The sequence below is a fragment of the Pristis pectinata genome, chromosome 7 (genome assembly GCF_009764475.1).
Source record: "Pristis pectinata isolate sPriPec2 chromosome 7, sPriPec2.1.pri, whole genome shotgun sequence".
NCBI classification, from domain to species: domain Eukaryota; kingdom Metazoa; phylum Chordata; class Chondrichthyes; order Rhinopristiformes; family Pristidae; genus Pristis; species Pristis pectinata.
The window spans coordinates 21,530,278-21,556,643 of NC_067411.1; the positions used below are offsets into that span (position 1 = coordinate 21,530,278).

At 40.5% G+C, this 26,366-nt stretch overlaps 1 protein-coding gene across 11 annotated transcripts in view; it reads left to right on the forward strand.

Annotated features, from left to right (window-relative positions):
* The window catches only part of mast4 (microtubule associated serine/threonine kinase family member 4), a 340,297-nt gene that overhangs the window by 163,617 nt on the left and 150,314 nt on the right, over nt 1-26,366 (forward strand). For 3 of the 11 annotated variants that reach the window (XM_052019259.1, XM_052019260.1, XM_052019261.1), the window contains exon 1: nt 22,078-22,183. The exons of 6 other annotated variants lie outside the window; for them this stretch is intronic. In XM_052019259.1, the coding sequence (XP_051875219.1) occupies nt 22,137-22,183 (47 nt within the window). In that variant the 5' untranslated portion in view covers nt 22,078-22,136. Of the gene's footprint in view, nt 1-22,077; nt 22,184-26,366 lie in introns of those variants that run through there. 2 more of the 11 variants (XM_052019266.1, XM_052019265.1) reach the window with 2 other exon arrangements.

Here is a 26,366-nt window from a genome sequence, read left to right on the forward strand (position 1 = left end):
GCTGCAACAAGGTAGGGATCTCCAATCATTTGAATTCTTCCTGGCACTGGGCTCCAGCTGTCTCACTTGTCAAGTCTGTGTGGTTTCTGTCAGTGCACCAGTTTCCCCACACTGAAGGATCTCAAGCACAGGTTCTACCATGTGCTTGAGACAGCACGAAGGTGGCGGACAAGTGTATAGGAGTTAAATGAATGGAATAGTCTCTAGTGGCAATTTACCTACAGTGGTAGTTAGAAAACCATCAGGCCTCTGGATTGAGACAGGTTTGCAACCTGGCTCGCTGAACAGTCCCATTGATAAGTCTAGCATTGGCATGCTAAACCTAGATGTTTTCATCTTTTCCTGATTTGGATGGCCACACCCAGCAGGATCATTTTATCCTTGTTTGAATTAAGAAGCACTCTAGCAGCCTATGTGGATACACTGTTTCTGAATTGGCCAACACTAGGTGCAGATTTGGATGCTGCTTTGCATCTTTGCAGGAGTTTGCTTTGGCAGATCGTCAGTGGCGGTGTTGCAAAAGCTCGCAATGCATGGTCTGTTTCAAGCTTTTCAAAACAAAAACCATGTTAACTTTTGAAATGTTGGAAATTTTTCCTTGGTAGTGGGGGAAATGTTTTTTTCCCAATCCTCTGTCCTTTACAAATAACATTTTGGGAGCTAGACAGCTTTTGCAAAACATGCAATGAGTGTCAGGAGAGGAGTCGCATGCTGGAATTGGTCCTTTGCTTGTATTATTTTGAAAGGCTGGATCATGCTCATAGATGGAGCTGGGTGGCAGTCAGGCTCTGAAGTGTGATATCAGTGGACCAATCTTGCATCTGCATTTTAGATATCAACTTTAGCTCAATGGTAGCGCTCGTGTCTGAGGCAAAAGATTGTGTAGAGGGTGCTGCCACATTAGCTTGTAAGTCAAGCTGTGATCTCTCGGCTGGATGCAAGCGATCCCTTAGCACTACATCAAAGAAGAGCAGTGCAGTTGCCTCTTTATCCTGCTCAAAGTTTTAATTGAATTGACGTTACAAAAATAAATTCTGTGCATTATTATTCAGCTGTTTTTGGGACACAGCTATGTGTAAACTTTGTGCCTCATTTCCTATATAACATCAGTGGAAATACTTTGAAGTTGTGTCTTAAGATCCTGAAAGGGGCTATTTAAATAAATACCTACATCTTTTGTGTGCTTTGGTGATGTATGATCACAAGCATGCGGTGCACTTGCTTTCGGCTCCTGTTTGTGTATTGCCTGTGCACCAGAGTGAATCTTTATTGACCTGATGACCAAGTGAGACACAAAGATTGAGCCAAAACCTTGGAGCTGTCTTCAGGTAAAAGTGAATATATACTGTACAGTCAAATGTACCACTTGTCTTTTAAAGGCACACAGAGCCAAACGTTTGTCTCTTTATCCCTGCTGATAACTCAGTATCAAAGATGTATTGTTTGGCATTCTTCAATTATGTTCAAACAAAAGGTTCTAGCTGACTCCAGAACAGATTAATGTCCATTCACAAGTTATCAATTTGTATTGAGTGCTTGTCCACATTACTATAACTGCCAATCCCATTAATGTTCCACTGATGTGGAAGATCATCTCTCAGCCTTTTCGGTATTTATGTGAGGTAAACTGAGAAGGATGACCTGTAAGCAGGAAGTGGCTGTTGATGGTTTTTAGACGTGCTGCTACTCTTTGAGCAGAATGACCATTGGGGTGGAAAATTGGTTCTTGAGAAGAAAATAGATGTAGGTGGTGATCAGATTGTGGCTTCCTTTAACTGTTGCTGCAGAATAAACTTAGGGCTATCAGGCCAAAGAATTAGTGGCTTGTCGATGCTGTTTGGGTTCCAAATGTCAGATTATTTCTGAGGTGCAATGATTTGAAGTGACCTTTTAGCATTCTTTTTTTAATGCTGGAACCTCTGGAAGGTGGCATGTGCCATTGACAAGAAATTAGATTGGATTCCTGACAGCAGTTTGAAGTCACAATGATCAAAAGCTGAATTGCGGCAGTGTAATTACATCTTCGGGATGTCATGTTGTAGCTCAAACATGAAAATTAATGTGCAATCAAGCTTTGACTTTGCTTCACCACCAAGTCAAGTTGTGGATAACTACGGAGTAAACAGGATGGCATCTTTGGAGACTCTACTGAAATTGCACAGAACCAAGGGGGAAAGAGGAGTCTGAGCTGTCATAAGTATGGCTGAGGCAAGGCAGATAAGTTGAGTTCATAAACTTATGACATGGCCTTTTCAGAGAGGGAGTTTATTTCAAAGATATCTTCACAGAATTTGTACTGAGAGCAAATGTGACTGTATGGTCCATTGCTTGATGTGGCTGAGGGCATTCACAAGCACACCACTTGTATCTTGTTCAGATCCTGTTTAGGACTGTCCATGTTGTTGGAGGCTGGTGAAGCCCAGGGAACCTTACCCTTCTGGTTTCATTAGTCCTGGTATTCTGCTTGTGTTGTCCCACCTGATTAGTGTGGGCAGTGAGAAAGGTGTCATATTCCACCCCATCAACTTGAGTAAATTACAACAACAAACTCAGTATTCGATAGCGTCATATATGGTTATATTAGAGCTGAGTCTCCACCCTCAATGTTCTAGCACCAAATTACCACCTCCAACCTGTGGGACATCATTTGCCTCATCTCACCTGGTGCCTATCCCTTTTCCAGGCCTCTGTAACTTCGGTTCCAAGCTCAGGAAGTCTACATTCTGCCTCACTAACTTTGTTGTCCTTAATCCCCCCTGAAACTTGCCTCTTTGACCAAGGTTTTAGTTGGTATGAATGTTTTCTTGCACTTAGCTCCAGAAATGCCTGAATGAGTTTATGAAAGATGCCACAGGATACTTGTCATTTTAGTTTAACGCTATTACAGTGCCAGCAATCAGGGTTCAATCCCTGCCGCTGTCTGTAAGGAGTTTGTACATTCTCCCTGTGACTGCGCGGGTTTCCTCCAGGTGCTCTGGTTTCCTCCCACATTCCAAAGCCGTACGGGTTAGTCGGTTAACATGGGTGTAAATGGGTGGCGTGGACTCATTGGACCAGAAGAGCCTGTTACCATGCTGTATAAATTTAAAAGTTAAAAATACAAGTTGCTGCATCTACTCTATAGAGTCAGAGTTATACCACATAGAAACAGGCCTTTCAACCCACTCGTCCATGGCAACCAAGCTGCCTACCTGAGCTAGTCCCATTTGCCTGCGTTAGGCCCATAATCCCTCTCAACTATTTTTTATCCATGTACCTGTCTAAGTGTGTTTTAAGTGTTGTAATTGTAGCTGTCTCTACCACTTCCTCTGGCAGCTTGTTCCAGATACCTACTACCCTCTGTGTGGAAAAACTTGCCTCTTTGGGTCCCCTTTAAACCTTTCCCCTCTTAGCTTAAACTTGTGCCCTTGTGTGTCACAATTAATTCCCACATTAGAGCTTTTGACTGGAGTCATAACACCACTCTGTTGATCAAGATGCTGGTTTCATTTTAAAGAAAAGCCTACAATTCTGGAAAAACCCAGCAGATCAGACACCTTCAGAACATTTAAAGGTCATCAGACAAATATGACTGCTGATTATCCCTCATTGGGTGCTGCCTCACTTCCTGGGTATTTCCAGCATGTTCTGTTTTTTTTTCAGGTTCTAGTGTTTGCAGTATTTTGCTGTCCCATGAGCTAGCTAGATTTTTACTAGGCAGCCGGCCATAATCTGAGTGTTTAATACGGTCCAGCACTGGTCCATCAAAAGTAGATAATTACTATCAACTGAACTTTACAAAGCACAACCAAGCAAAGCTGTTAATGTGTACAGGGTTACATTGCAGTATCTAGACAACTTTGAGGCTCTGATCATGCTTAACCATCCAGGTCATCTGCATTGCCAGCATAGACTTCAGCTGATTGAGGAAAAGTTCTGAAGACTAAGACCTCAAACATGGCACCAGGACATGGTCTACCAGTCAGCAGTGATCCAGACACTCCTGTACATGTTGGAGATGTGGACAATACACTCATGTAGCAGAGACAGGCCCTTCAGCCCATGTTCATGCTGACCATCAAATGCCCACCTATACTAATCCCATTTACCAGCATTTGACCCATAGCCTTCTATACTTTGGCGGTTCAAGAGCTTGTATGGATGCTTGAATGTTGCAGAAATACTAGCCTCTACCATCTGCTCAGGAAGTGTATTCCAGATTCCAACCACCATCTGGGTGAAAGTTCTTCCTCAGATCCCCTCTTACCCCTTACCCTATGCCCTCGGGTTTTAGACATCTCTGTAAGAAGCAAAAATGTCTTGCCCTATCTATGCCCTTCGAAATTTTGTATACCTTTTGTCAGGTCTCTCCTCAGCCACCTCCACTCCAAGGAAAATAAACCCAGTTTATCCATTCTCTCCTTATAACTGAAACACCCTACTGAATCAAAACAAAAGAGCTGGTCATTGACTTCAGGAAATGGGGCTGAGTATACACCACTCTCTGTATCAATGGCGTTGAGGTGGAGATGGCTGAGAGCTCCAAATTGCCTAAGTGTAAATATCACCAATAACTTGTCCTGGTCCAGCCACATAGATGCTATGGCCAGGAAAGCACACCAGCACCTCTACTTCCTCAGAAGGCTAGGAAAATTCGACATGTCCCCAGTGACCTTCACCAATTTTTTTACAGATACACCAGAGAAAGCATCCTATCCAGACGCATCACAGCTTGGTATGGCAAGGACTCCAAGAAATAGCAGAAAGTTGTGAACATAACTCAGTCTATCATGAAAACCAGCATCCCCTCGGGCTCTATTTACACTTTCTACTGTCTTGGGAAAGCAGCCAATGTAATCAAGGACCCCAGTCATTCTTTCTTCTCCCTCCTTCCATTGGGCAGAAGATACAAAAACTTGAGAATGCGTACCACTGGGCTCGAGGACAGCTTCTATCCTCTGTTATAAAACTCCTTGAAGGATCTCTTGTACAATAAAGATGAACTCGTGATCTCTCAATCTACCTTGTCATGGCCCTTGCACTTTGTCTACCTAAACTACACTTTCTCTGTAACTGTAACACCTATACTCTGCATCCTATTATTGTTTTACCTTTTGTATTACCTTGATGTACTTGTGTATGGAATGATCTGTCTGGATGGCATGCAAAACAAGCTTTTTACTGTTTCTTCATATGTGTGACAATAATAAACCAATTACCAACCTCCTCTGCACTCTCTCTAGTACAGTTGTATCCTTGATATAGTGTGGCAACCAGAACTGTACATACAGTATAGTATTCCAGCTGTGGCCAAGCCAGTGTTTTATAAAGTTGTGCAATAATCTCCTTGCTTTTATATTCTATGCCCCAACTAACGACCCTATCTACCTGAGCCTTTCCCAACCTATCTATCTGAGTGGCCATCTTCAGGGATCTTTGGATTTTTTTTAACTGAGCTCCTTCTGTTTCTCAATATTCCTTGAGGCCCTGCTTTTAACTGTATATGTCCTACATATTAGTCCTTCCAAAGTGCATCACCTTGCATTTTGCAGGATTAAATTCCATCTGCCATTGCTCTGCCCATTTTGCCCTCCTATCAATGTTATCCTATAGCCTGTGACTCACCATCACCAAGAACAACAACAATTTTTGTGTCATCTCTCAACTTACTAATCATGCTTCCTACATTTGTATCTGAATTGTTAATGTATATAACAAAACATAAAGATTCTGGCATTGATCCCTGTAATATACCCCGAGAAAGAGGTTTCCAATCATAAAAAGAAACATCGCCCATCACCCTCTGCCTCATATTTCCCTGTCAATTTTGGATACATCTTGCCCACTTGCCTTTTGAGTGTCCTGTGTAGGACCCTTGTCAAAGGCCTTTCTGAAGGTTATGTAGATTACATCATGCACTGCCCACATCAAGGCATTTTGTTACCTCTTTGGAAAATTCAAACACATTTGGTCAAGCAGGAATTCCCTCCTTTTTAAAAAAAACAAAGCTATGTTGACAATCTTTGATTTAATTCCTGCCTTTTCAAGTATAGGTTCATCCCATCTGTCAGAATTCTTTCCGATAACTTTCTAACACTGTTGTTAGACTCACAGGCTTCTAATTATTTGATTTATCCTTGCTGTCCTTGTATAAAGGCAACACATTTGCTGACCTCCAGTATCTGGCACATCACCTGTGACCAGTGAAGGCTTAAAAATCTCAGTCAGGCCCCAACAATCTCCTCTCCTGCCTCCTGTTGCAGATAGGGATACTTCTCATCAGGCCCTGGGGATTTATCTACCTTAAAGCCTAAGGAGGGCTTGAAGTATGAGGAGACAATGGATAGGCTGGGATTGTGAAGGAGGTTGAGGGGTGACCTTATGGAGGTTTACAAAATCATGAGGGGTATAGATAAGGTGGATGGTCTGTCTTTTTCCCAGGATAAGTGAGTCTAAACTAGAGGGCAAAGGATTGTGAGAAAGGAAGGACTTAAAGGAGATCTGAGGGCAAGTTTTTCACACAAGGTGGTGGGCATATAGAATGAGGTATCAGAAGAAGTGATAGAGGTGAGCTTAATTATGCTTTAAAGACATTTGGACAGGTACATGGTTCAGAAAGATTTAGAGGAACCTGAGCCAAATGCAAGTAAATGGGAATAGCTCAGGAAGGTATCATGGAGAAGTTGGGTCAAAGGGCCTATTTCAGTGCTGTATAACTTTGACTCCACAGCTACAAAATAAAGGACAAATCATTTAAAACTGAGGTGCGTAGAAGTTTCTTCTGAGGACAGTGAATCTCCGGAGCTGTGCTTCCGAGGGTGGTGGAGGGCAGATCATTAAATCTATTTAAGGTGAAGGTAGATAAATAATCAAAAGATTAAAGGTTATGGGGAATTGTCACAGTAGATAATTTGAGGTCAGCATAGATCAGCCATGATCGTATTGAATGGTGGGGCAGGCTTGAGGGGCCCAATCTCCTGCTCCTCCTGTGTTCTTGCATGATACATGTGTGTATTGCTGAAAATGTGCCTTTTCGGTTTAATGTGAGCCTTTTTCATGGAATTATACAAATAATAAGGGAAAATAATTGCAGTTTTGAGGAAGAAAGAATCCAAGAACTAAAAGCAGTTTTAAACTATACACCACCTCATGCCTGCTCTGAAATTCAGCAGATGCTGACCTGCTGACTCGTCTATTTCTGCCGAATCCCATTTTCTAAAAATCTAACCATTTCTGCCATAAACCTCAATTAATTTTTAAATTCCAAAGAGTTAGAATGTTCCACATAAGTAAATTTGTCCTTATCTCAGTCTTAAACAGCTGACCCCTTTAAGCTTCTAATTTTAGATCATCCAGCCTAAGGAAAGTGCCTGTACACATCTACCCCCTCGAAACCTTCCATGTCTCAATGGGATCACTTCTCATTATTCTAAAGTCCAGTGAGTCTCGGCCAATCTTGTGTAAAGAGAAGGGGAATAAAATTTATTGGATAGCTCCAACATTGAGTCAGCATAGGGATGATGTACAGAATGGCCTTCCTTAATTCTGTATGTTTCTTTGATTCTAAGTGCTTGTGACTGCATCAGGAGATAATGAGTTAAGTGGATGTAAAGAATCTCAGCAGGATATGTAAACGCTGAACAATTTAAAACTTGTTTTTTTTTTAAATGTATTAATAATGTAGACTCCCACTGGAAGATGTAGCGCTTCAAAAGATGTTGCCCTATCTTGCTTTAAACACAGAATCTATTTGAATATTAGAGTTGTCCTTTTGAAAATGTTTCAGTGTTTGATGTCAGAAGCCAGGGTACCTCAGTAACTATGACAACTGGAAAACCTGGTTGCAGTGTCTGCAGATTGGCTGCTGCTGTTGCTACCTCAGGTTCTGGAGGTATTTATATTATAGAGCTATTGATTTTTCTTTTTCAAAGCCATATTTGCTGAGGTTCATTTACACCTGTATTATTTGTAGAGCTCCTGGATGCCCCAGAGGAGGTAATCGTTGCAGGTTTCACATGTGTGGGTAACTCTCCATTTTCTGTTGCCTTCAATAGTTGTTGCTGTATTTTAAAGAGCAGAATTAGCGAGGAATTAGCAAATCAAATCAATGCCCGAAAACTCTAGACAGCATTTACTTTGGACAAACCACATAACATTCTATGTTTATTATCCATCTTTGATATAGATATCCTAGTTTATCTTTACCTCCCATAGCTTCCAAACAAAACCTAAAAAGGCAATTTGTGCAAATGACTCTAAGTCATCACAATTAAACGTAACTAGCAGAAGGAATGGCTGTTATTTTTGGCTTTCAGGAGGATTTTGTCCATTCCGATTGGGGAAAATCCACCATCCTCCAAGCATGGAGACATGAGACTGCAGATGCTGGAAACCGGGAGCAATACACAAAGTGCTGGAGGAAGTCAGCGGGTCAGGCAGCATCTGAGGAGGGAAGTGAAAAGTCGACGTTTTGGGTCAAGGCCCTTCAGTCCCAATGAAGGGTCTAGACCTGAAATGTCGACTGTCCATTTCCCTCCATAGATGCTGCCTGACCTGCTGACTTCCTCTAGCACTTTGTGTGCTGATCCTCCAAGCTTGTTGTTCTGCCCAGTTGCTCCCACAGTCACTGAAGGGATTACAGTATGCAGGGAACAAAGTTCCAAACACCTTTTGTAACCAATGGGGTAATTCACAGCACAAGGATTCTCGGGCAATTTCCTTGATTGGAAAGCAACATGAAGACATTACAATGGGCAGCATTAAGATTGCTTTCATGCTTTCATATCAGAGGAAACATTTGTTTGAAAGTTCATTGACCTGAAATGTTGGTCGTGTTCCTCTCTCCATAGATGCTGCCTGACCTGCTGAAGACTTATAGCATTTTTGTTTTTATTTCAGATTTCCACCATAAGCAGTTTTTTAAAATCTTAATATTAAATTCAATGTTGAGTTGGGAAGGTAACAGTTAATCTTTTTTATTTAATCCATTAACATTGCTTTATATTGTAACATTTCATAATCAAAATACTGGCTCTCGTGGTGTCATCATCAAACTTGGATAAGTTGTTTTCTATCCCATCTTCAATACATGGTGTATACATAGGGCTTAACGTACATCCTTGGAGAATCTCATTGGCTGCTTCTTACTGATTGTGTGCTTGTTCAGTATCATCACTTTCTGCTGCTTGGACAATTTACTAGTCAGGTCAATAAATTGCCTTTAGTTCTAGGAACTGGCAGAACCTAATCCCTCTCCTGAAAATCACCCTGTTTTGTACTGCCTGGTTTTAGAATAGACAAAGATTATCAGTCAGAATTCATAAATTAAGTTTTGGTGAAGGAGCAGACAAAATCTGCCTATGTCATTTCACTCCACCTAAATACTAAATATCTTAATTTATTACACTACTCACTGTTACTTAAATTAATCCTCACACTAACTACCTTTTCCACTACAGAACATATTATCTACTTTGGACATTGGTCACAAATTTGACTTTGTCAACCTTGAATCAAGACCCACTTTTTGAGTTTAATTTCTTTGTCACATTGGTTATCTTGTATACTTGTGTGAGCCTACCATTGAAATAGATATTACTTTTTTCAGATCCTTTCTTACCATTGAGATAAAACAGAAAATGCTGGAAATAGCAGGTCAGATGGTATCTATGGAGAGAGGAACAGAGTTGACGTTTCAGATCAATGACCCATTGTATAAATATTTCAGCACCTTTATTATTAGTGGATGAGGCAAATGACTGCAATCTGGAGGCACTGAAGGTCCAAAGAGACTTAATGTGATGGGCAGATAATCGAAAAGCCTAATAGAATGCAATTCTTTATCAGGATATGGTTTTTTTTTGGGGGGGGGGGTAGGGGGGTGTTCTTAATGGGAATGTGGAGAGAATAAATTAAAAGGAAAATAAGTGGGGAATGGGATTGCTTTGTGAGCTGTCATGGACTGGTTGGGCTGAATGGCCTCCCTCATGGGTGGTACAGGTAGTAGAGCTTGCTGCCTCCCAGCTCCAGCGGCTTGAGTTCGATCCTGACCCCCCAGTGATGTCTGTTTATAGTTTGCTGTTCTCTCTGTGACCATGTGGGTTACCTTGGGTGCTCCTGTCTCCTTCCACATCCCAATAATGTGTGGGTTGGTAGATTTATTGGTCACAGTTAATTACCACTTGTGCAGGCCCGTAGGAGAATTGTGGACAGAATGAATGGTAGGGAAACTTAGTGAAGGAAATGGGTTTGTTCTGTGAGCTGGCATTTACTCGGTAGGCAGAATGACTACCTTTGGTTTGAGGAAACATGGAATAAAATATAGAAAACACATGTCTGCTAATTAGGGAGGCTGAACCTTGGAGTTGCAGTTAAGAGGCATGAAGGTGAAATGTCTGCTTTGCAGAATTCTCCTCCGCAAATGGTACATGACACTAGGCTAATTGTTATTTCAGTTCCAGGACTGAGATTTTGTTAACCAAGAGCTGTAGCCAAAGAAGGGGACATGGAATGAGGCCACAGGTCAACCATGATCTCATTAAATGGCAGAAGACGTTTGAGAAGGTGAATGGCCTACTCTGGTTCATATTTGTTATCTATATTTATTTTAATTAAAATAGATCACTGTGGGTGCAATAACCCCTTGGTTGATGGGTCATGCTGTGTTTTTTTTTTAGAAACATTTTGTTATCTGGCTTTTGGTTATCAGTCCTCTCAGCTGATCAGTCCTCTTGCCCAGGAAACCAACTGTCTGCTTCAAAGCCAGACATGTGGTCCTCCCACCTACGAAATAAAATCTATTGTAAATTGACTGTGTAAAATTTACTGTTTTGCTAAAAGTGGTTTGGAAACGCCACTAAGTGGGGGGGGGGGGGGGGATCTTTCCCACATTTTGCTAAGTTATTAAAATATTCATATCTATCACCCGCACTGATGTATTAATGTTGCATTTGTTGCAACTAACACAGTTCTGTAAAGTGTTGGAAATTATTTTGTAATATGCAAACTAATAAAATGGATACCAATCCCATACAGTAACTTTTTTTTGCTTTTTGCCTTTGTATTAGAAAAGAGGGTTTTGATTAATGGTTTACATTAAAAGTAACTTTTGGTGCATTAGGTGCCTCATTTTGTTTGGCATTTTTAGTACTAAATGCAATAAATTGAATTCCATTCCATTTTCAGATTGCTTGTGTCTGTAATAGTTGGTCTCTGTGGTCCACCATGTTAATTGCTATGTCTCCAGAATGTGGTTATCTTTCTGACTGGTTTAAAAGGTGAACGTTTCTTCACTAGAATAGCACATCTACCAGCATGAATGTATTTGTATCAAAGATCAACAACCTACTGTTGCAACCATATTGGGTTCAGACTTTTCACCATTAATACCAACCATTAGCTCAAAATAACCATTTTTCAAGTGTAAGGTGGTGGATAACTACATTTTCTTTGTATTAATTTTCTGGTTGTGGGTGCTGTGTCAAGGTCAGCATTTATTATCTGATCCTTACCACCTCTGAAGATGGTGGTGACCCTCCTCTTTGAACCACTGCAGCTTTGGTGAAGGTATCCCATGTTGATGTTGGGTAGGGAGGTGTCCCACACACTGTGAAAGTGGTGATAAAGGGACAGGAGTATGTTTCCAAGTTTGGATGATGAATGAGTGGCAGAAGATCTTGTAGGTGGTGATATTCCCATGTACCTGCTGCCCTTGGTTTTTCTGGAAGGTGAATAGACAATAGGAGCAGAAGTAGACCATTCGGCCCTTCGAGTCTGCACTGCCATTTTGAGATCATGGCTGATCCTCAACAATCAATATCCTGTTCCTGCCTTGTCCCCATATCCCTTGATTCCCCTATCTATAAGAAACCTATCTAGCTCCTTCTTGAAAGTGCCCAGAGAATTGGCCTCCATTGCCCTCTGAGGCAGTGCATTCCACAAATTCACAACTCTCTGGCAGAAGAAGTTTTTCCTCCCCTCTGTCCTAAATGGCCTAGCCCTTATTCTTAAATCATGCCCCCTGGTCCTGGACTTCCCCAACATCTGGAACATATTTCCTGTCTCTACCTTGTCCAATTCCTTAATAATCCTGTATGTTTCAATCAGATCCCCTCTCAATCTTCTCAATTCCAGCGTGTACAATCCCAGTCTCTCCAACCTCTCGGCATAAGACACTCCCAACATCCCCGGAATTAACCTCGTAAACCTACGCTGCACACCCTCTATTGCCAGGATATCCTTCCTTAACCCTGGAGACCAAAACTGTACACAATACTCAAGGAGTGGTTTCACCAGGGCCCTGTACAAATGCAAAAGAATCTCTTTGCTTTTGTACTCAATTCCTCTTGTAATACAGGCCAACATTCCATTAGCCTTCATCACTGCCTGCTGCACTTGCTCATTCACTTTCAGTGACTGATGAACAAGGACTCCTAGATCCCTTTGTATTTCCCCCTTACCTAACTCCACACCATTCAGATAATTATCCGCCTTCCTGTTCCTGCTCCCAAAGTGGATAACCTCACACTTATCCACATTAAACTTCATCTGCCAAGTATCTGCCCACTTACCCAACCTATCCAAATCACCTTGAATTCTCCTAACTTCCTCTTCACATGTCGCACTGCCACCCAACTTTGTATCATCAGCAAACTTGCTAATGTTATTCACGATGCCTTCATCTAAATCATCAACATAGATCGTAAACAGCTGCGGTCCCAGCACCAAGCCCTGTGGCACCCCACTAGTCACGGCCTGCCATTCTGAGAAACATCCATTCACCCCTACCCTTTGTTTCCTATCCGCCAACCAGTTTTCTATCCATGTTAATACCCGCCCCCCAATTCCATGAGCCCTAATTTTACCCACCAATCTCCTGTGCGGCACTTTATCGAATGCCTTCTGAAAGTCGAGGTATACAACGTCCACTGAACTTCCCTCGTCTATTTTCCTGGTCACACCCTCAAAAAAAAAACTCCAGTAGATTAGTCAAGCATGATTTGCCCTTAGTAAATCCATGTTGACTCGACCCAATCCTATCATTGCTATCCAAATATGCCACTATTTCATCCTTAATAATGGACTCTAGCATCTTCCCACCACAGATGTTAGGCTAACTGGATGATAGTTCCCCGTTTTCTCTCTCCCTCCTTTCTTAAAAAGTGGGATAACATTAGCCATTCTCCAATCCTCAGGAATGGACCCCGAATCTAAGGAACATCGGAAAATGATCACCAATGCATCCACAATTTCTAGAGCCACCTCCTTTAGTACCCTGGGATGCAGACCATCTGGACCTGGGGATTTGTCAGTCTTCAGCCCCATTAGTCTACCCATCACCATTTCTTTCCTAATGTCAATCCACTTCAGTTCCTCTGTCACCCTCTGCCTTTTGTCCATCCTTACCTCTGGGAGATTTCTTACGTCTTTCCCCCGTGAAGACAGATCCAAAGTACTTATTAAATTTGACTGCCATCTCCCTGTTTCCCGTAATAATTTCACCCGATTCGGTCTTCAAGGGCCCAACATTGTTCCTAACTAACTTCTTTCCCTTCACATACCTAAAAAAAAAAAGCTTTTGCTATCCTCCTTAATATTCCTGGCTAGCTTGTCTTCGTACCTCATTTTTTCTTCCCGAATTACCTTTTTAGTTAAATTCTGCTGCACCTTAAAAATTTCCCAATCTTCTATCTTCCCACTCAGCTTGGCTCTGCCGTGCTTCTTCCTTTTTAACACAATGCTATCTCTGACTTCCTTTGTCAGCCACGGTGGCCCCTTTCCCCTCTTTGAGTCTTTCCTTCTCTGGGGAATAAACTGATCCTGCACCTTGTGCATTATTCCCAAGAATACCTGCCATTGCTGTTCCACTGACAATTCTGCTAGGATGCCCGCCCAGTCAACTTTAGCCAGCTCCTCCCTCATGGCTCCATAGTCTCCTTTGTTCAACTGCAAAATTGACCCTTCTGATTTGCCCTTTTCCCTCTCCAATTGCAGATAAAAACTTATGTTATGGTCACTACCTCCCAATGGCTCCTTTACTTCGAGTTCTCTTATCAAATCCTGCTCATTACACAGCACTAAATCCAGAATAGCCCTTTCCCTGGTCGGCTCTCGTACCAGCTGCTCCAAGAATGCATCCCGGAGGCACTCTATAAACTCCCTTTCCTGGGGTCCAGTACCAGCCTGATTTTCCCAGTCCACTTGCATATTGAAATCCCCCATAACTACTGTGACATTACCCTTGCCACATGCCAACATTAACTCACTATTCAGCTTGCACCCAATATCCATGCCACCATTCGGAGGCCTGTAGATAACACCCATTAGGGTCTTTTTGCCCTTACAGTTCCTCAGTTCTATCCACACTGACTCTACTTCTCCTGATTCAATGTCCCCCCTTGCAAGGGACTGAATCTCATTCCTCACCAACAGGGCCACCCCACCCCCTCTGCCCACCTTCCTGTCCTTACGATAGCATGTATACCCTTGAAAATTCATTTCCCAGGTCTGATCTCCCTGCAGCCATGTCTCCGTTATCCCAACAACATCATACTTATCCATTCGTATCTGAGCTTCAAGCTCGCCTACCTTATTCCTGACACTCCGTGCATTCAGATATAGGATATTTAACCCATTTCTCCTCTCTCCAATCGTATTGTTCTAAAATTGTGTAGTTCCTACCTGTCCTCTACCCTCCATCTCGCTATCCTCTCTCTCATTCTGGATCCCCTCCCCCTGCAAGGTTGTGTCAAGGAAGCTTTGGCAAGTTAAGGCAGTTGGATTGCAAGGCGAATAATTTTATAATGCCCAGGAACACACAGAAGTGGAATGGAAATGGTGGCTAATTTGTGAGGGATATGGATGATATTTCTGGTCCTGTCATTGTTGAATTGAAAGCAGTCCTTACCATAACGTGCAGCTTGACTGCATTTCGGATGTGAGCAGAATGGAGGGTTTAAGAACAGTGTTTGTGAGGTAGGGCAGACATGTCAAAACTAATCTCTTGTCTTTGGATGGTGAGCATCACAGTCTGTAGGTGAGGAAGAATAGAATGCCAGAGATTGATCCATGGGGGTTGTGGTGGGAACAATGAGCAAACTGTAATGTATCTAACATGTATATTGGAAATTGTACTGTCTGGCTGTTTAAAGTTATTGTGTCATAGAGCTATATAGCATGGAAAACAGGCCCTTTGGTGCAACTCGTCCACGCTAACCAAGTTGCTCAGCTGAGCTAGTCCCATTTGCCTGCATTTGGTCCATATCCCTCTAAATCTTTCCTATCCATCTACCTGTCCAAATGTCTTTTAAATGCTGTAATTGTATCCTCCTCTACCATGAAATGAAACCTCTATTATTTTGAAATAACCTTTTATATAAACAGTGTTTTCCTTCTCATATGTCTTTCAAGTCTGTCCTAAACCTACAAGATTCAAACTGATTCATTCCATAACTTGTTTGATCTGAAACAATTTGGGATGACTTGGAATTCAGGCTATCTATTTAAAAAAAAAATTAATTCAAAAGATTGCTTTAGTTATGGTTATGACACTTAAACCTCAGAGACAGCACCTCCCAAATCCGTGACATTTACCACCAAAAAGGTAGCAGGCACATTCTGTTCATGCAACATCCTGACTTGGAAGAAAATTGCCAGTCCTTCGTGTTCACTGGATCTAAATCCTGAAAATCCCTACCCAGCAGCAGAGTGGGAGTAACCTGACTTGTGGCACTTTCTCAAAGCCATTTAGGAATGGGCAATAAATGCTGGCCTTGCCAGTGATGTCCACACTCTGAAAATTGAATAAAATAGTAGGCAGTGAAGCTTGACAATATCGTTTTGATGTAGACTTGGGCACCTGAGCTTTCAGTTCCTTATGCATTATGATTGGAATTAAAGAAAATGTCAGCTGAAACTAGACCAAGATACTTGATTTTATTTTAGCAAGCGATAGAATTTACAGTCTGTTTTTTTTAAAATTTAAAGAGAAAACATTGCCATTAGGAGGTGCTGGTTAAAGGTTACAAATATAAGGCTGCAGAATGTTAGAAATCTGAAATAAAAACACTGGAAATAAACAGCAAGCCAGGCAGCACCTCTGGAGAGTGAAACAGAGATAACACTTCATATGATGAAAGGTCCTCAACATGAAACTATAATTCTTTAATCTGACCTTTGAATATTTCCAGCATTTTTTGGCTTGAATGGCAGTTAAAGATGAGACTTTCAGAAGTTAGATTGATGGCTTTCTTACTGCAGCAAGGTGAAGGTGGTTGCTCAGTAATGCTGTCAATTTTCCATCTGCTGTTATACAAGTTTAAATGCAAGTGTCTGATGGCTCCAGTATGGGGATTTCAAATTGCTAATATACCACTGGAATGGTGATAGCTGTCTTGTACAGTGATGGTATTAGCTGACTGAAAGCTGCCGTGCTTATCCTAATTTTGTGTGCACCAGTTATCTAACTCATGAAATATAGTCTCCTTAAGTACATTTTAATATTTTGCAGTGTGTTATCAACCACATTCTGTCAAAAAAAAATTGTCAAATGTGCTGGTTACTATGCTGTGTATATGCTAGTCTGACTTGATAATGTGTTGATGATTAAAGTTTCTTTCAAATTTATAATCACATTTGCAGGGAGTACTTTCTAATGGATGTTATCTATTTATTGGTATCATTATTGCCTTCATTTATTATGAGTGGGGCAAAGATTTCCAAAAGGTGGGAATAATCATCACCATACAGCAGTGACTGAAAAATGTGCAATGCATAAACTATTTATCGATGCAGTTGGTGTAAACTTGTAGTTTATGGAATTTTACAATTGTGCTTTTGATGTGCTGGTTAATAAATGCACTGCTTAAAAGAAAGAAGTGTTTTAGTTTTTTTTAATGGATTGCCTCTTTCTGCTCTATTTCTTTTACTTTGCCCAGATGCATGCAATCTTGGAGCCCACTGATCAGTTTTTCAGCCTTTGGGAATTCTAGGAACACCTGATTGATGCTTGCAATTACCCATCTTTGGAACGGTTTATAGTCACTTCAGTTTTAGAGTGCATTAAGCAATTTTAGTTAGAGAAATAGAGAGAGATGTCAGAACTGGAAGAATTTATCATGACATTTTAGCACATCACAACCTTCGCGATTTGCAAATTACTTGCCTGTGTTTTTGTTATAGAGCTGCGATTTATTTCCAACCTAGCAAATGAAAAGGGAAACAAGAGAAGAAAATAAAACAATATCTAGAATTGCAGTTGATTATTTTTGTGAATGTTGTGAAGTTCTGTATGGCCGGCAGTTTATTACAAATGTATCATTTGTATCTCAAAGCAAGCAGTTTGTGGACTTTTTTAGTAACTGAAGAGGTTGGATTTTTCATGACCAATACACTTTGAACATATACTGGTGGTGAGGAGTGTAAGGTAGGCAGGGTAGTGTTACTGCTTCCCATTTTGTTCTGAGTCTTGAAGTTTCTCCTTTTGAAAATTTCTTCTGGTTTCCTCTACTTGTCACCCCTTTTCCTCTGAAGGAATTAACATCCGGAGCAGGTATTCATGCACCCTTCAGCATCTCAACCAACTGGCTGGACTTCGTGTTGGTAGAGTGTGTTTCCATAAGGGAGTATTCACCCAAAGTCTTTAATAAAAACTGGAAATCTGAAAGCACTCAGTATGTCAGGCAGACTCTGGAATGAGAAACAGGGTTGATGCCTCTGAGTTCTGAAGAAGGTCTTCAACCTGAAACAACTTTGATTCTCATTCCATGGATGCTGCCCAACCTATTTAGTGCTTCCAGCACTTTCTGTTTTTGTTTCAGATTTCCAGCATCTGCAGGTTTTGAATTTTCAGCAGCAAGTCTTTCCACATCCTGAACCAGCATATGGAAACGTGTGCTCCCTTGCAGGAATTATTAGGGAGAATTTGAACAGTGATTTTTTTTTTTTCTCTTCCCCTTTCCCCGGCCCCCCCCCCCCCCCCACCTTTTTGAACTTGAGGCTCTGAAGCCACTTGTAGCATTCTTTGAGCAAGTCTTCTAACAGCTGGTATCATAACTGGGGCCGCCTGGTTTATGTTGTGAACGTGCTGTATTAGTAAGTAGGACATCAGGAGCATTCTGGTGTTTGTATCAGAGACATTTAGTTTGATTTTATAATTCATGTACAACTTTGTCTTATGTTCACTGCCTAATAATTAATTTAAACATCATTTAAAAAGCTTTCATTTTCCTTTTAAATATGGATGTCTGGAGAGTTCCATTCACTTTTATGAAAATGCTCTGTACCGTGGGTTCTGTTCAAAGTATACAAGTGTGTTACAGCTCAAAAGATGAATGAAATCTTATAATTTGAAGACAACCATGTAGAATTATTCCTCCTACCACCCCCCCCCCCCCCGAACCCCAAACCATATCATTGCGACCTCTCAAGCAAAGCACTCACCCATTCAACCCATATTCAACTTCATCAAATGCAGCATACTGTTGTGCATGATTTTTATGCTGGGTCAAATGGCCTTTGCTCACACTGGATAATGTGTTCAGTTGATTTTGCTGGTTTAGTTGATCTGCACTATCAGATTCACTGGACTTCTGATCCACCTTAAGTTCCCCTTTTGATTTGTACAGTGTTCACATCTCTTACGCAAGCTAGAACACAAGAACAAAAGAAAATAGGAGCAGGACTAGGCCACTTGGCCCCTTCAGCCTGCCTTACTATTCAATATGAGCTATGCTGGCCTCAATGCTGCTTCTGTGCCAGTTCCTCATGGCCCTCAATTTCCTGATCTTTTAAACTTTTATCTGTTTCCACCTTAAATACCTCTAAAGATCTAGCCTCCACAATCCTTCAGGGTAGAGGATTCGAGAGCTTCACCATCCTCTTCAAAAAGAAATTTCTACACACATCTGTTTGAAATGATTGTCCCCTGTTAACTATGTCACTTTGTTTATGATTCTCAACGTCTACTCTGTCATGCCCCCTTGGGATCTTGTATCTTTCGATAGATCACCTCATTCTTCTAAACTCCAAAGAATACACACCCAAACTGTTTAGCATCTCTTGATAGGATAAGCCTCTGATCTCAGGAATGAGCCTGGTGAACCTCATTTGAACTGCCTCCAATGCTACTATATCCTTTAGTAAAGGGATAAAAATTATGCATAGGCCTTGCCAACACCCTATACAAATGTAATAAAACCTCTCAATTTTTAAACTCCAAACCCCTTTCAATAGAGGCCAAGATGTCTTTTGCCTTTTTAACTACTTGTTGGACCTGAACTATATGGGAGCAGCTTGGCTAGGGTTGTGGCTAGTTGTGGAACACATGTCTAAACACAAAAAGCAAGGGTGTTATTGGGCCCTGCTGCCTTTGAGTGAACTGGGTGCAGCAACCATTACTTAACACCATGCAGAGTGAATTGGAATGGCTGAACACTGACTTCTGTGATGGAATAAAGTTGACAGGTGGCTGAGATTTAACTTGCACTGGGTACTTCTGTCTGAAGATAGTTGCAGACATTTCAGTCTTGTGAACACGTGTCTGTGCCATGTTGAGGCTGGGAATTTTGGAGTTCTCTCCTACCTTAAGTTGTTTAATTGTTTGCTACCATTCATGACTGTGCAGTGGGACTGCAGAGCTTTGATCTCATCTGTTGGTGAGGTATGCTCATTTGTTTCCACTGTGGTAGTCCTGTGCTGCAGCTTCAGGTAGGCACCTCATTTTTAGATGGGCCCATTGCCTTTCTTGGCGTACCCCATGCTCCTCAATGGGGTGTGGAAGACCCACTGCTCTGGTAGGACAGGACATGCTTGGGGATTGTGGTGAAGAAATGCATCATTGGCTGAAAGTTGTGATTCCTTGACTGTTTATACCAGGATGTTACTGGATTTATCTGTGAGACTGACACATATCAGGCACACCCCCAGGTGATTGCATGAAAGATTTGTGGGATTACCTCGGCTGGTATGCCTTTATCATGCCTGAGTGCAGTTCTTAGATTGGTGATGGGTGGCCTGTTCCCTTTTATCCTTCTGTTCAGTATAACTGAGTGGCATATTTGTCAATACTAAGATCAGGTAAACTACATGAGTGAAAGGAATTTGAAAAAACAATTCAAGGTTGAATTTTGACTTTGCCAAGATAGGAATAGGGGAGAAGTTAAAATAGAGTGGCCCATCTTAAAGCTGCTGGTTTTGATGTTGGTGCATTTCTCCTAGCAGATGCAGACATTGAGATCCCTGAGACATTTTAACCTGTTCTTGTATCCACCAACTGGTCAACTAAACTTATCAGGCAATTTGTACTTTACTTGTCTAAGGTAAGTTTGTTTTCTTAAAAAATATCCTTAATAGGCTGAGTAGTGTAGGAACGATTTACTGGGCCTCTGCGGTTACATCCCTCCATCCCTCTCCATCCAGTTCTTAAATCCCTTGAGTGCTATTCCTTGAGTACTGGTGCACCCAATGGAAACCCACGCAGTCAGGGAAAGAACATGCACATCCCACACAGGATTGAACCTGGTTCCCTGGAACTGAGGCAGCAGCACTAACTAATGCACCACCATGCCACAGTCATCAGTGTACAGCCTACAACCATCTTTGCAATTGAATTAAGTCATTGTTAAAGCAATTGGAGATGATTGGGCCAGGAACTTTATCTCAATTTATTTAAGGCTAACACCAGCATTTATTGGCCATCCCTGTGCCTTAGTAGACCATTTCAGAGGACACTTAAGGGTCAACCATGTTGCTGGGTTTAGAGATAAACCCAGCTGAGGACAGCATAGTTCCTTCCCTGAGGACATTAAATATTTTTTTCAATTCGGTCATTTTATGGTCATAATATTGAAATTTTTTAAAATTCTAGATTACTTAAGTAATTAAAGATATTGTGATGGAATTGGAATTTATCTCTGGATTGTTAGTCTAGACCTGTGGATTACTAATCTGGTCTTGATTAGCCTACAAAACCACAATAATTTTTCAGTGTAGTAGGTATGACACAGCTAGTTCTCTTTGTTTCCTCTCCACTTCATGTTATACGAAGGCTAATCGGTGGTAAACTTAACTAAATGCCTTGATGGCATGGCACATGTGTCACCCATGGAATTAGGCTTTTTATTTTGTCTGTGTTTGGCCCAAGGAGCCAAGTGGTCCTAGTGGCATCTGAACTGAATGTTGGTGGGCAGGTTATTTGGTGAGTAAGTGCAACTTGTAGGCACTATTGATGACTCCTTCCATCTCGTCACTGATGAATGAGAATAGACTGATGGGCAGATGTTGGCCTGGATTAGAACTGTTCTGCATTTTATTGGCAGCAAAACTAAGCAATTGTCTGTATTTTCAGATTTTTGTCAGAGCTGTGCTATACTGGATAAACTTGGCTATAATGTATGCCCCAATTTTTTTAAAAAAAGTTTAAGCACAGAACAGTGAACCTCTTAAAATTATTTGAGTAACCAAAAATTATTTGCGTAACTGGTAGAGTGTTGAATGACTGATTAATCCAAGAATAATGAAAGCTCAACTGATATAAAGGATCTGTTTGATAAATAAAATTTCATCCATTTGTGCTATGTAACTGCAGCATCAGCTTGTGAGCCTGTGCTTTGCTCTGGGCAGTCAGTTAAATTTAGTTTGGAAAAGCCTGTAAGATCACAAAGCATTTTATTTAAACAACATATGTAGTTAATTCTGTGTGTTGAATAGTTTGTCGAGTAAAAAGATATTTTGAAAGTGTGTAACAAGTGTTCACCTTGGTATTTTGAAACTGCATTGAAATGAAGAGGGGTTTTAATGTGGTTGGTTGAAGTGCGTAGTGTTTGTGTAGGGAAAGACTGGTATTTGTGACACATCTGTTATTAATACTCAGAAGATGAAGCAAATGATGTCACTGTGTGTAACACAATAGTGGCTCTTCTAATTTAATTTTGTTTGGCTGAAACATTTTCAGTCCTAATGATTTGTATTTGGTATGATGTGGTCAGCTGATTTTGCTGTCGTGACTCCTGGTGGTGGAAGAACCCAAAACTAGTCCCCCCTCCCCAAGAGGGATTTAGTCCGTTCCTTTTAGAGAGGTTCATTTTGGCTCCCTGTCAGCACCAGGATGCTGGCAGTGATTTTGTAATGGTTACAATACAGTGTGGTAACAAACAGCAGCCATGAAAGCCCAACGGGAAAGACTCCGAATTCCAGGGCTGACCTTGGAGTAAGTATTTCTGTTTAATAAATGATATTGAATGATTCTGGGTTTGATATTTCTGTGGCTGTGTGCTAGCAGTTGCTTTATTTTACTCTGAGGTTTAAGAAGACCTGGTTTGTAGATACTGTAGCTATGAATAATTACTGTATCTGCTTTACGCCACTGCTCTGCAGACTTGTATGACAGGCAGTCGCATAATCAGCACCTCACTGTTGAAAGGAAAAGAAACCTTGTTGGGGGTGCAAAATAAATCTTGCCGGCACATAGTAAATTAGCGTATCTTCATTCCATGATCAAATAGACCCTGCAGTTATTTGCTAATGCAGAATGCAATGTCACTCAAATCACTTCCAATCCCTCAGAATTTGACAAGCAGCAGAGCATTGCTGATGAAAAGCATACTGAGAAATTAAGAGACAGGAGAATTTGAAATAGAATAACATTAATATATCTGTATCATACATGTTTAAGGCTAAATGTTAAAATTTGACAGCAATTGTCATTGCCACAAATATAGGCATAATTAAGTACTTAATGTTGATAACGCAGATCACTGCAAGTTGTAAAACTAAAGAGCAATTGTACACATGCATAAAAGAAGACACTTCATTTTGCTTTTAAAATTATTTAAGATCCTCAGCCCCATTTTACTCCTTCCCCAGTATTCTGTATCCAAAAATTATAAGGAGGGTGAAAAAAAACAACTAGGTTCCAGATTTGTGCCAATCTAACCGTGAAAGCAGTATCTACGAAGTCCGGGAGGTGACTATGGGTTGAGGTACTCTCAGACTGATTTTCCTCCAAACCCCTGGGGGAAGAAGTGCCCTAGTTAGCCTGGCTAAAATGGGAACTCACCACATGGGGGAGAACCACCTTCTCTGTATGGTGCAACATACCAGTCTACCAAAGCACTGTGTCAACAGAACTGTCTGATTAACATCCTGGCTGCTTTTCCACTTATGCAGGTATTTTGAAAGCAAAGGATATATTTTTCAATTTATAAAATGTTAGACATTTGTACTGGAACCCAGATTTAGTTCCCACTTTTAATGAATCTTTAAATCAGAATAACATCTGGAGGTTGAGCTGATGGGAATGTGGCCTATCTTTTAAGGTGGAAAATGGGTCAAGGTGGTTTGGGTGATCCCATTTCCCATGACTAGGCAGCCTGTCTCATTGCGATCTGATAAAAGAACAACAATCTTAAATTGAAATACATATTTCAAGTAATTTTGAATTGCCAAACAGCTTGGTGCAATTCATTAGTATTCTTGCACCATGATTAAGTTCATATTTTAATGCTTTCAGTAGCTTGCTCAGGACAACTTGAGCATTGCACAATATATCCCATCCCCCTCACACTTAACCAGTTCATTTACAGAGCACGGTAAGAAGGCAATCCATAATATTTGAAATTTCCTCTGATGCAGTGCATATGTCTAGATTCCATTGATCAGGACATTGAAGGTCATTAAATGACTATATGACCCAAGAATAAATCTGTTAAAGAGAATCTAATTTTGAAATGCACAGATATGAAATTAATTTGCTTCATATCAGCATGTTGCCTGTCTGCTAATGCTGCACGTTATTGAATTAAGATTTTCAGATATTGTATTAGTTGATCTATTCTGCTTTGTGTTTCCAACACAGATGTTGTCAATTTTTCTGGCCACCACACACTTTTCCCAGTATCTTCATCTTGTACTCTCTGTTGATGCTGTAAGCATCCAATTGTGATTCGGGGAAGGAAATAAAATTGGTCGAATTAGTTCTGGTCTTTTTTCAGGTATAATTCAAAGCACCAGATAACATCTTCACTTGAGTTTGACGTGAAGCTTTCTTAAATGAGGAAGGATGACATTTCAATAACTGTTTACTGTGTTTAATTACATCTTAATTGGTAGACTTGCAATCCCTATGTCTCTGGAATAATGTTATAAAAACCCACAATATTTCTGCTGTGGTCTTCCATTTAGCACCATTGTTCTGGCCAATCTAAAATAAATAGCGGGATCTAAAATTATATTCTCATAACCTTTATTTAATAATAAACATTAGAAAATATTATTCTTAATGCTTGGTTCATTTTTTGACATCTAATCAAATAAAAAGGAAAATGTCAAATATTGCCTTTAATGAGTAGAAGAGGCCCAGATGACTGGAAGTATTTTGTTTGTATCTCAAAATTTCCCTGAGATACAGTATAACAGAGACGTTGCTATTAAGTTTAAATTTTAATTGTTGTAATCCAGAAATGAATTAGATGATGCACAACCAGAAGACAAATTTCTGTTATCTATATGGTACAATTCCAATTAACTGGAGAAATATAATAGAAAATCTAATAAAAGCACATTTATTACAAAAATGTACTCTTAATTAATCTCATTTTTGGCTGCAAGCACCTATTTTATGTTACAGGGTGTGGGAATGAACTCTACTTGCAGCTATTAGTTTGAATAAAAGAGGCATGGTAAAGCATCCAAAGTGGCTTACTTTTCTTTCAAGAAGTGCCTCACCTCAAATTGAGCCTTGCACATGCTGGTACAGTCAAGACAGGAAACCCATGAGAAATTATCCATGTAAACTAATATCACTGTACAATGCTGCAGTGCCCCATTATGTCTCCTTGTGTGTATTTTGCATAGTTTAAGTTGCTTAAATATTTCCTAAAAGCTGGAATAAATTATCTCAATTCTGTAGGAATTAAAAGTTTGAGTAGGCCATGAGGTCCATGACTGAACTTTTTACTTCAAATTTGTTTTATCAGAATTGGAGCAGTACTGGCCAAAGATCTGTTTCTCAGTTTCGAAAATGCTCATTAACTGAGAGGTACCGACCTCTAGGGGGGAGAATGCCAAAAATTAAAACATTTTCTATCCTGAACCTCCAATCCCTAATTCTGACGCTTGTGTACCCTAGTTTGAGGGAAACAGGGAAAATGGTCGATCCGAGATCTACCCCGTCGGCCCTTGAAGAACTTTATTCATTTTGGGGAGATTGCCTCTCATTCTTCTAAACTGTAGGCAGTGTTGATCATTGCTACTCATTCCCTTGTAGGACAGTCCTCTTACCGTGGGATTCAATCTGCCAATTAAATTGCAAGTGAAAAATAGACAAAGCATGTGAATTAAAACAAAAATGAGGTTGAGCTTTGCAGGATGTGAAAGAAAGAAAATAATTCTGCCTCTTAGCACCTACTGAATGGAAAATATTTCCATCAGATGCAGTAACCTATTATCACATGCTCCTGTTTAAAATTAGAATTCTAAGTATCTAAGTGCTGGACCGTAATGGTTGCAGCAGCCATTAACTTGTAAGAAAGTTTTCTTGTCTTGTGATAAATAATGCTAACAATAAATTTTTATGAGTTTGTTGTAATTCACAATGATTAATTTTTCTGTTGTGAAAATGACTAACTTTTTAAAATGCTTCTGATTGCTCTACTTATTTTTTCCTTTACCTGAGTTAGTGTGTATTTGTTGCATTTTAGTGAATGGTTTTAAGTCCCTAGGAATGTAGCTATTTAATACCAATTTTCATAGTGCTAGTGAGTGGTATTGATACAGCAACTGATTTACTGAAATTTTTCCATTTTTTAATTAATATTCTGAGTTTCACTGGCATTTTGATTACTTTTTGCAACCCTCCACAGTTAAGGTTGATGATAGGGTTTCAAAACAGCAATTTGTATTTATATTCACTTTGAGATCAAATGTGTTTTAACTTGCTGAGAGTTGGGGGAGGGAAGGAGGTTAGGGAAAGAACATATCGATAAATGGCATAACTAAATGGGCAGAATTAGTACTGTCAGGGGAAAGTACTGAAAGTTTTGTTGACAAAGTGCTTGTTTAAGAATGCTTTTAACGATTGGGAGAGTAATGGAGTTGAATAGTGTATTTCTGTGGAATGCTCATGTTAGGGGTAGAGAGAAGTTTCGAATCAGAGGGCTGAAGGGAACAGGAGGAGACACGCAGAGGCTGCAGGCAAAGAGTTAGGCTAAGGTCACGGGGAGGTGAGGTCACAATTCCTGATCCTGAAAGGAAAGGGCTGTTGGAGACTGGGTGCATATGGAAGAAGGCAAATGGAAAAAGGGTTGGATTTTAGAATGGACAATAGCAGTGTTTAACTTTGCAGGGAGTATGCTTGAGGGTAGAGTGTTCTTGCCTCCGTAGTCCTGGTATGA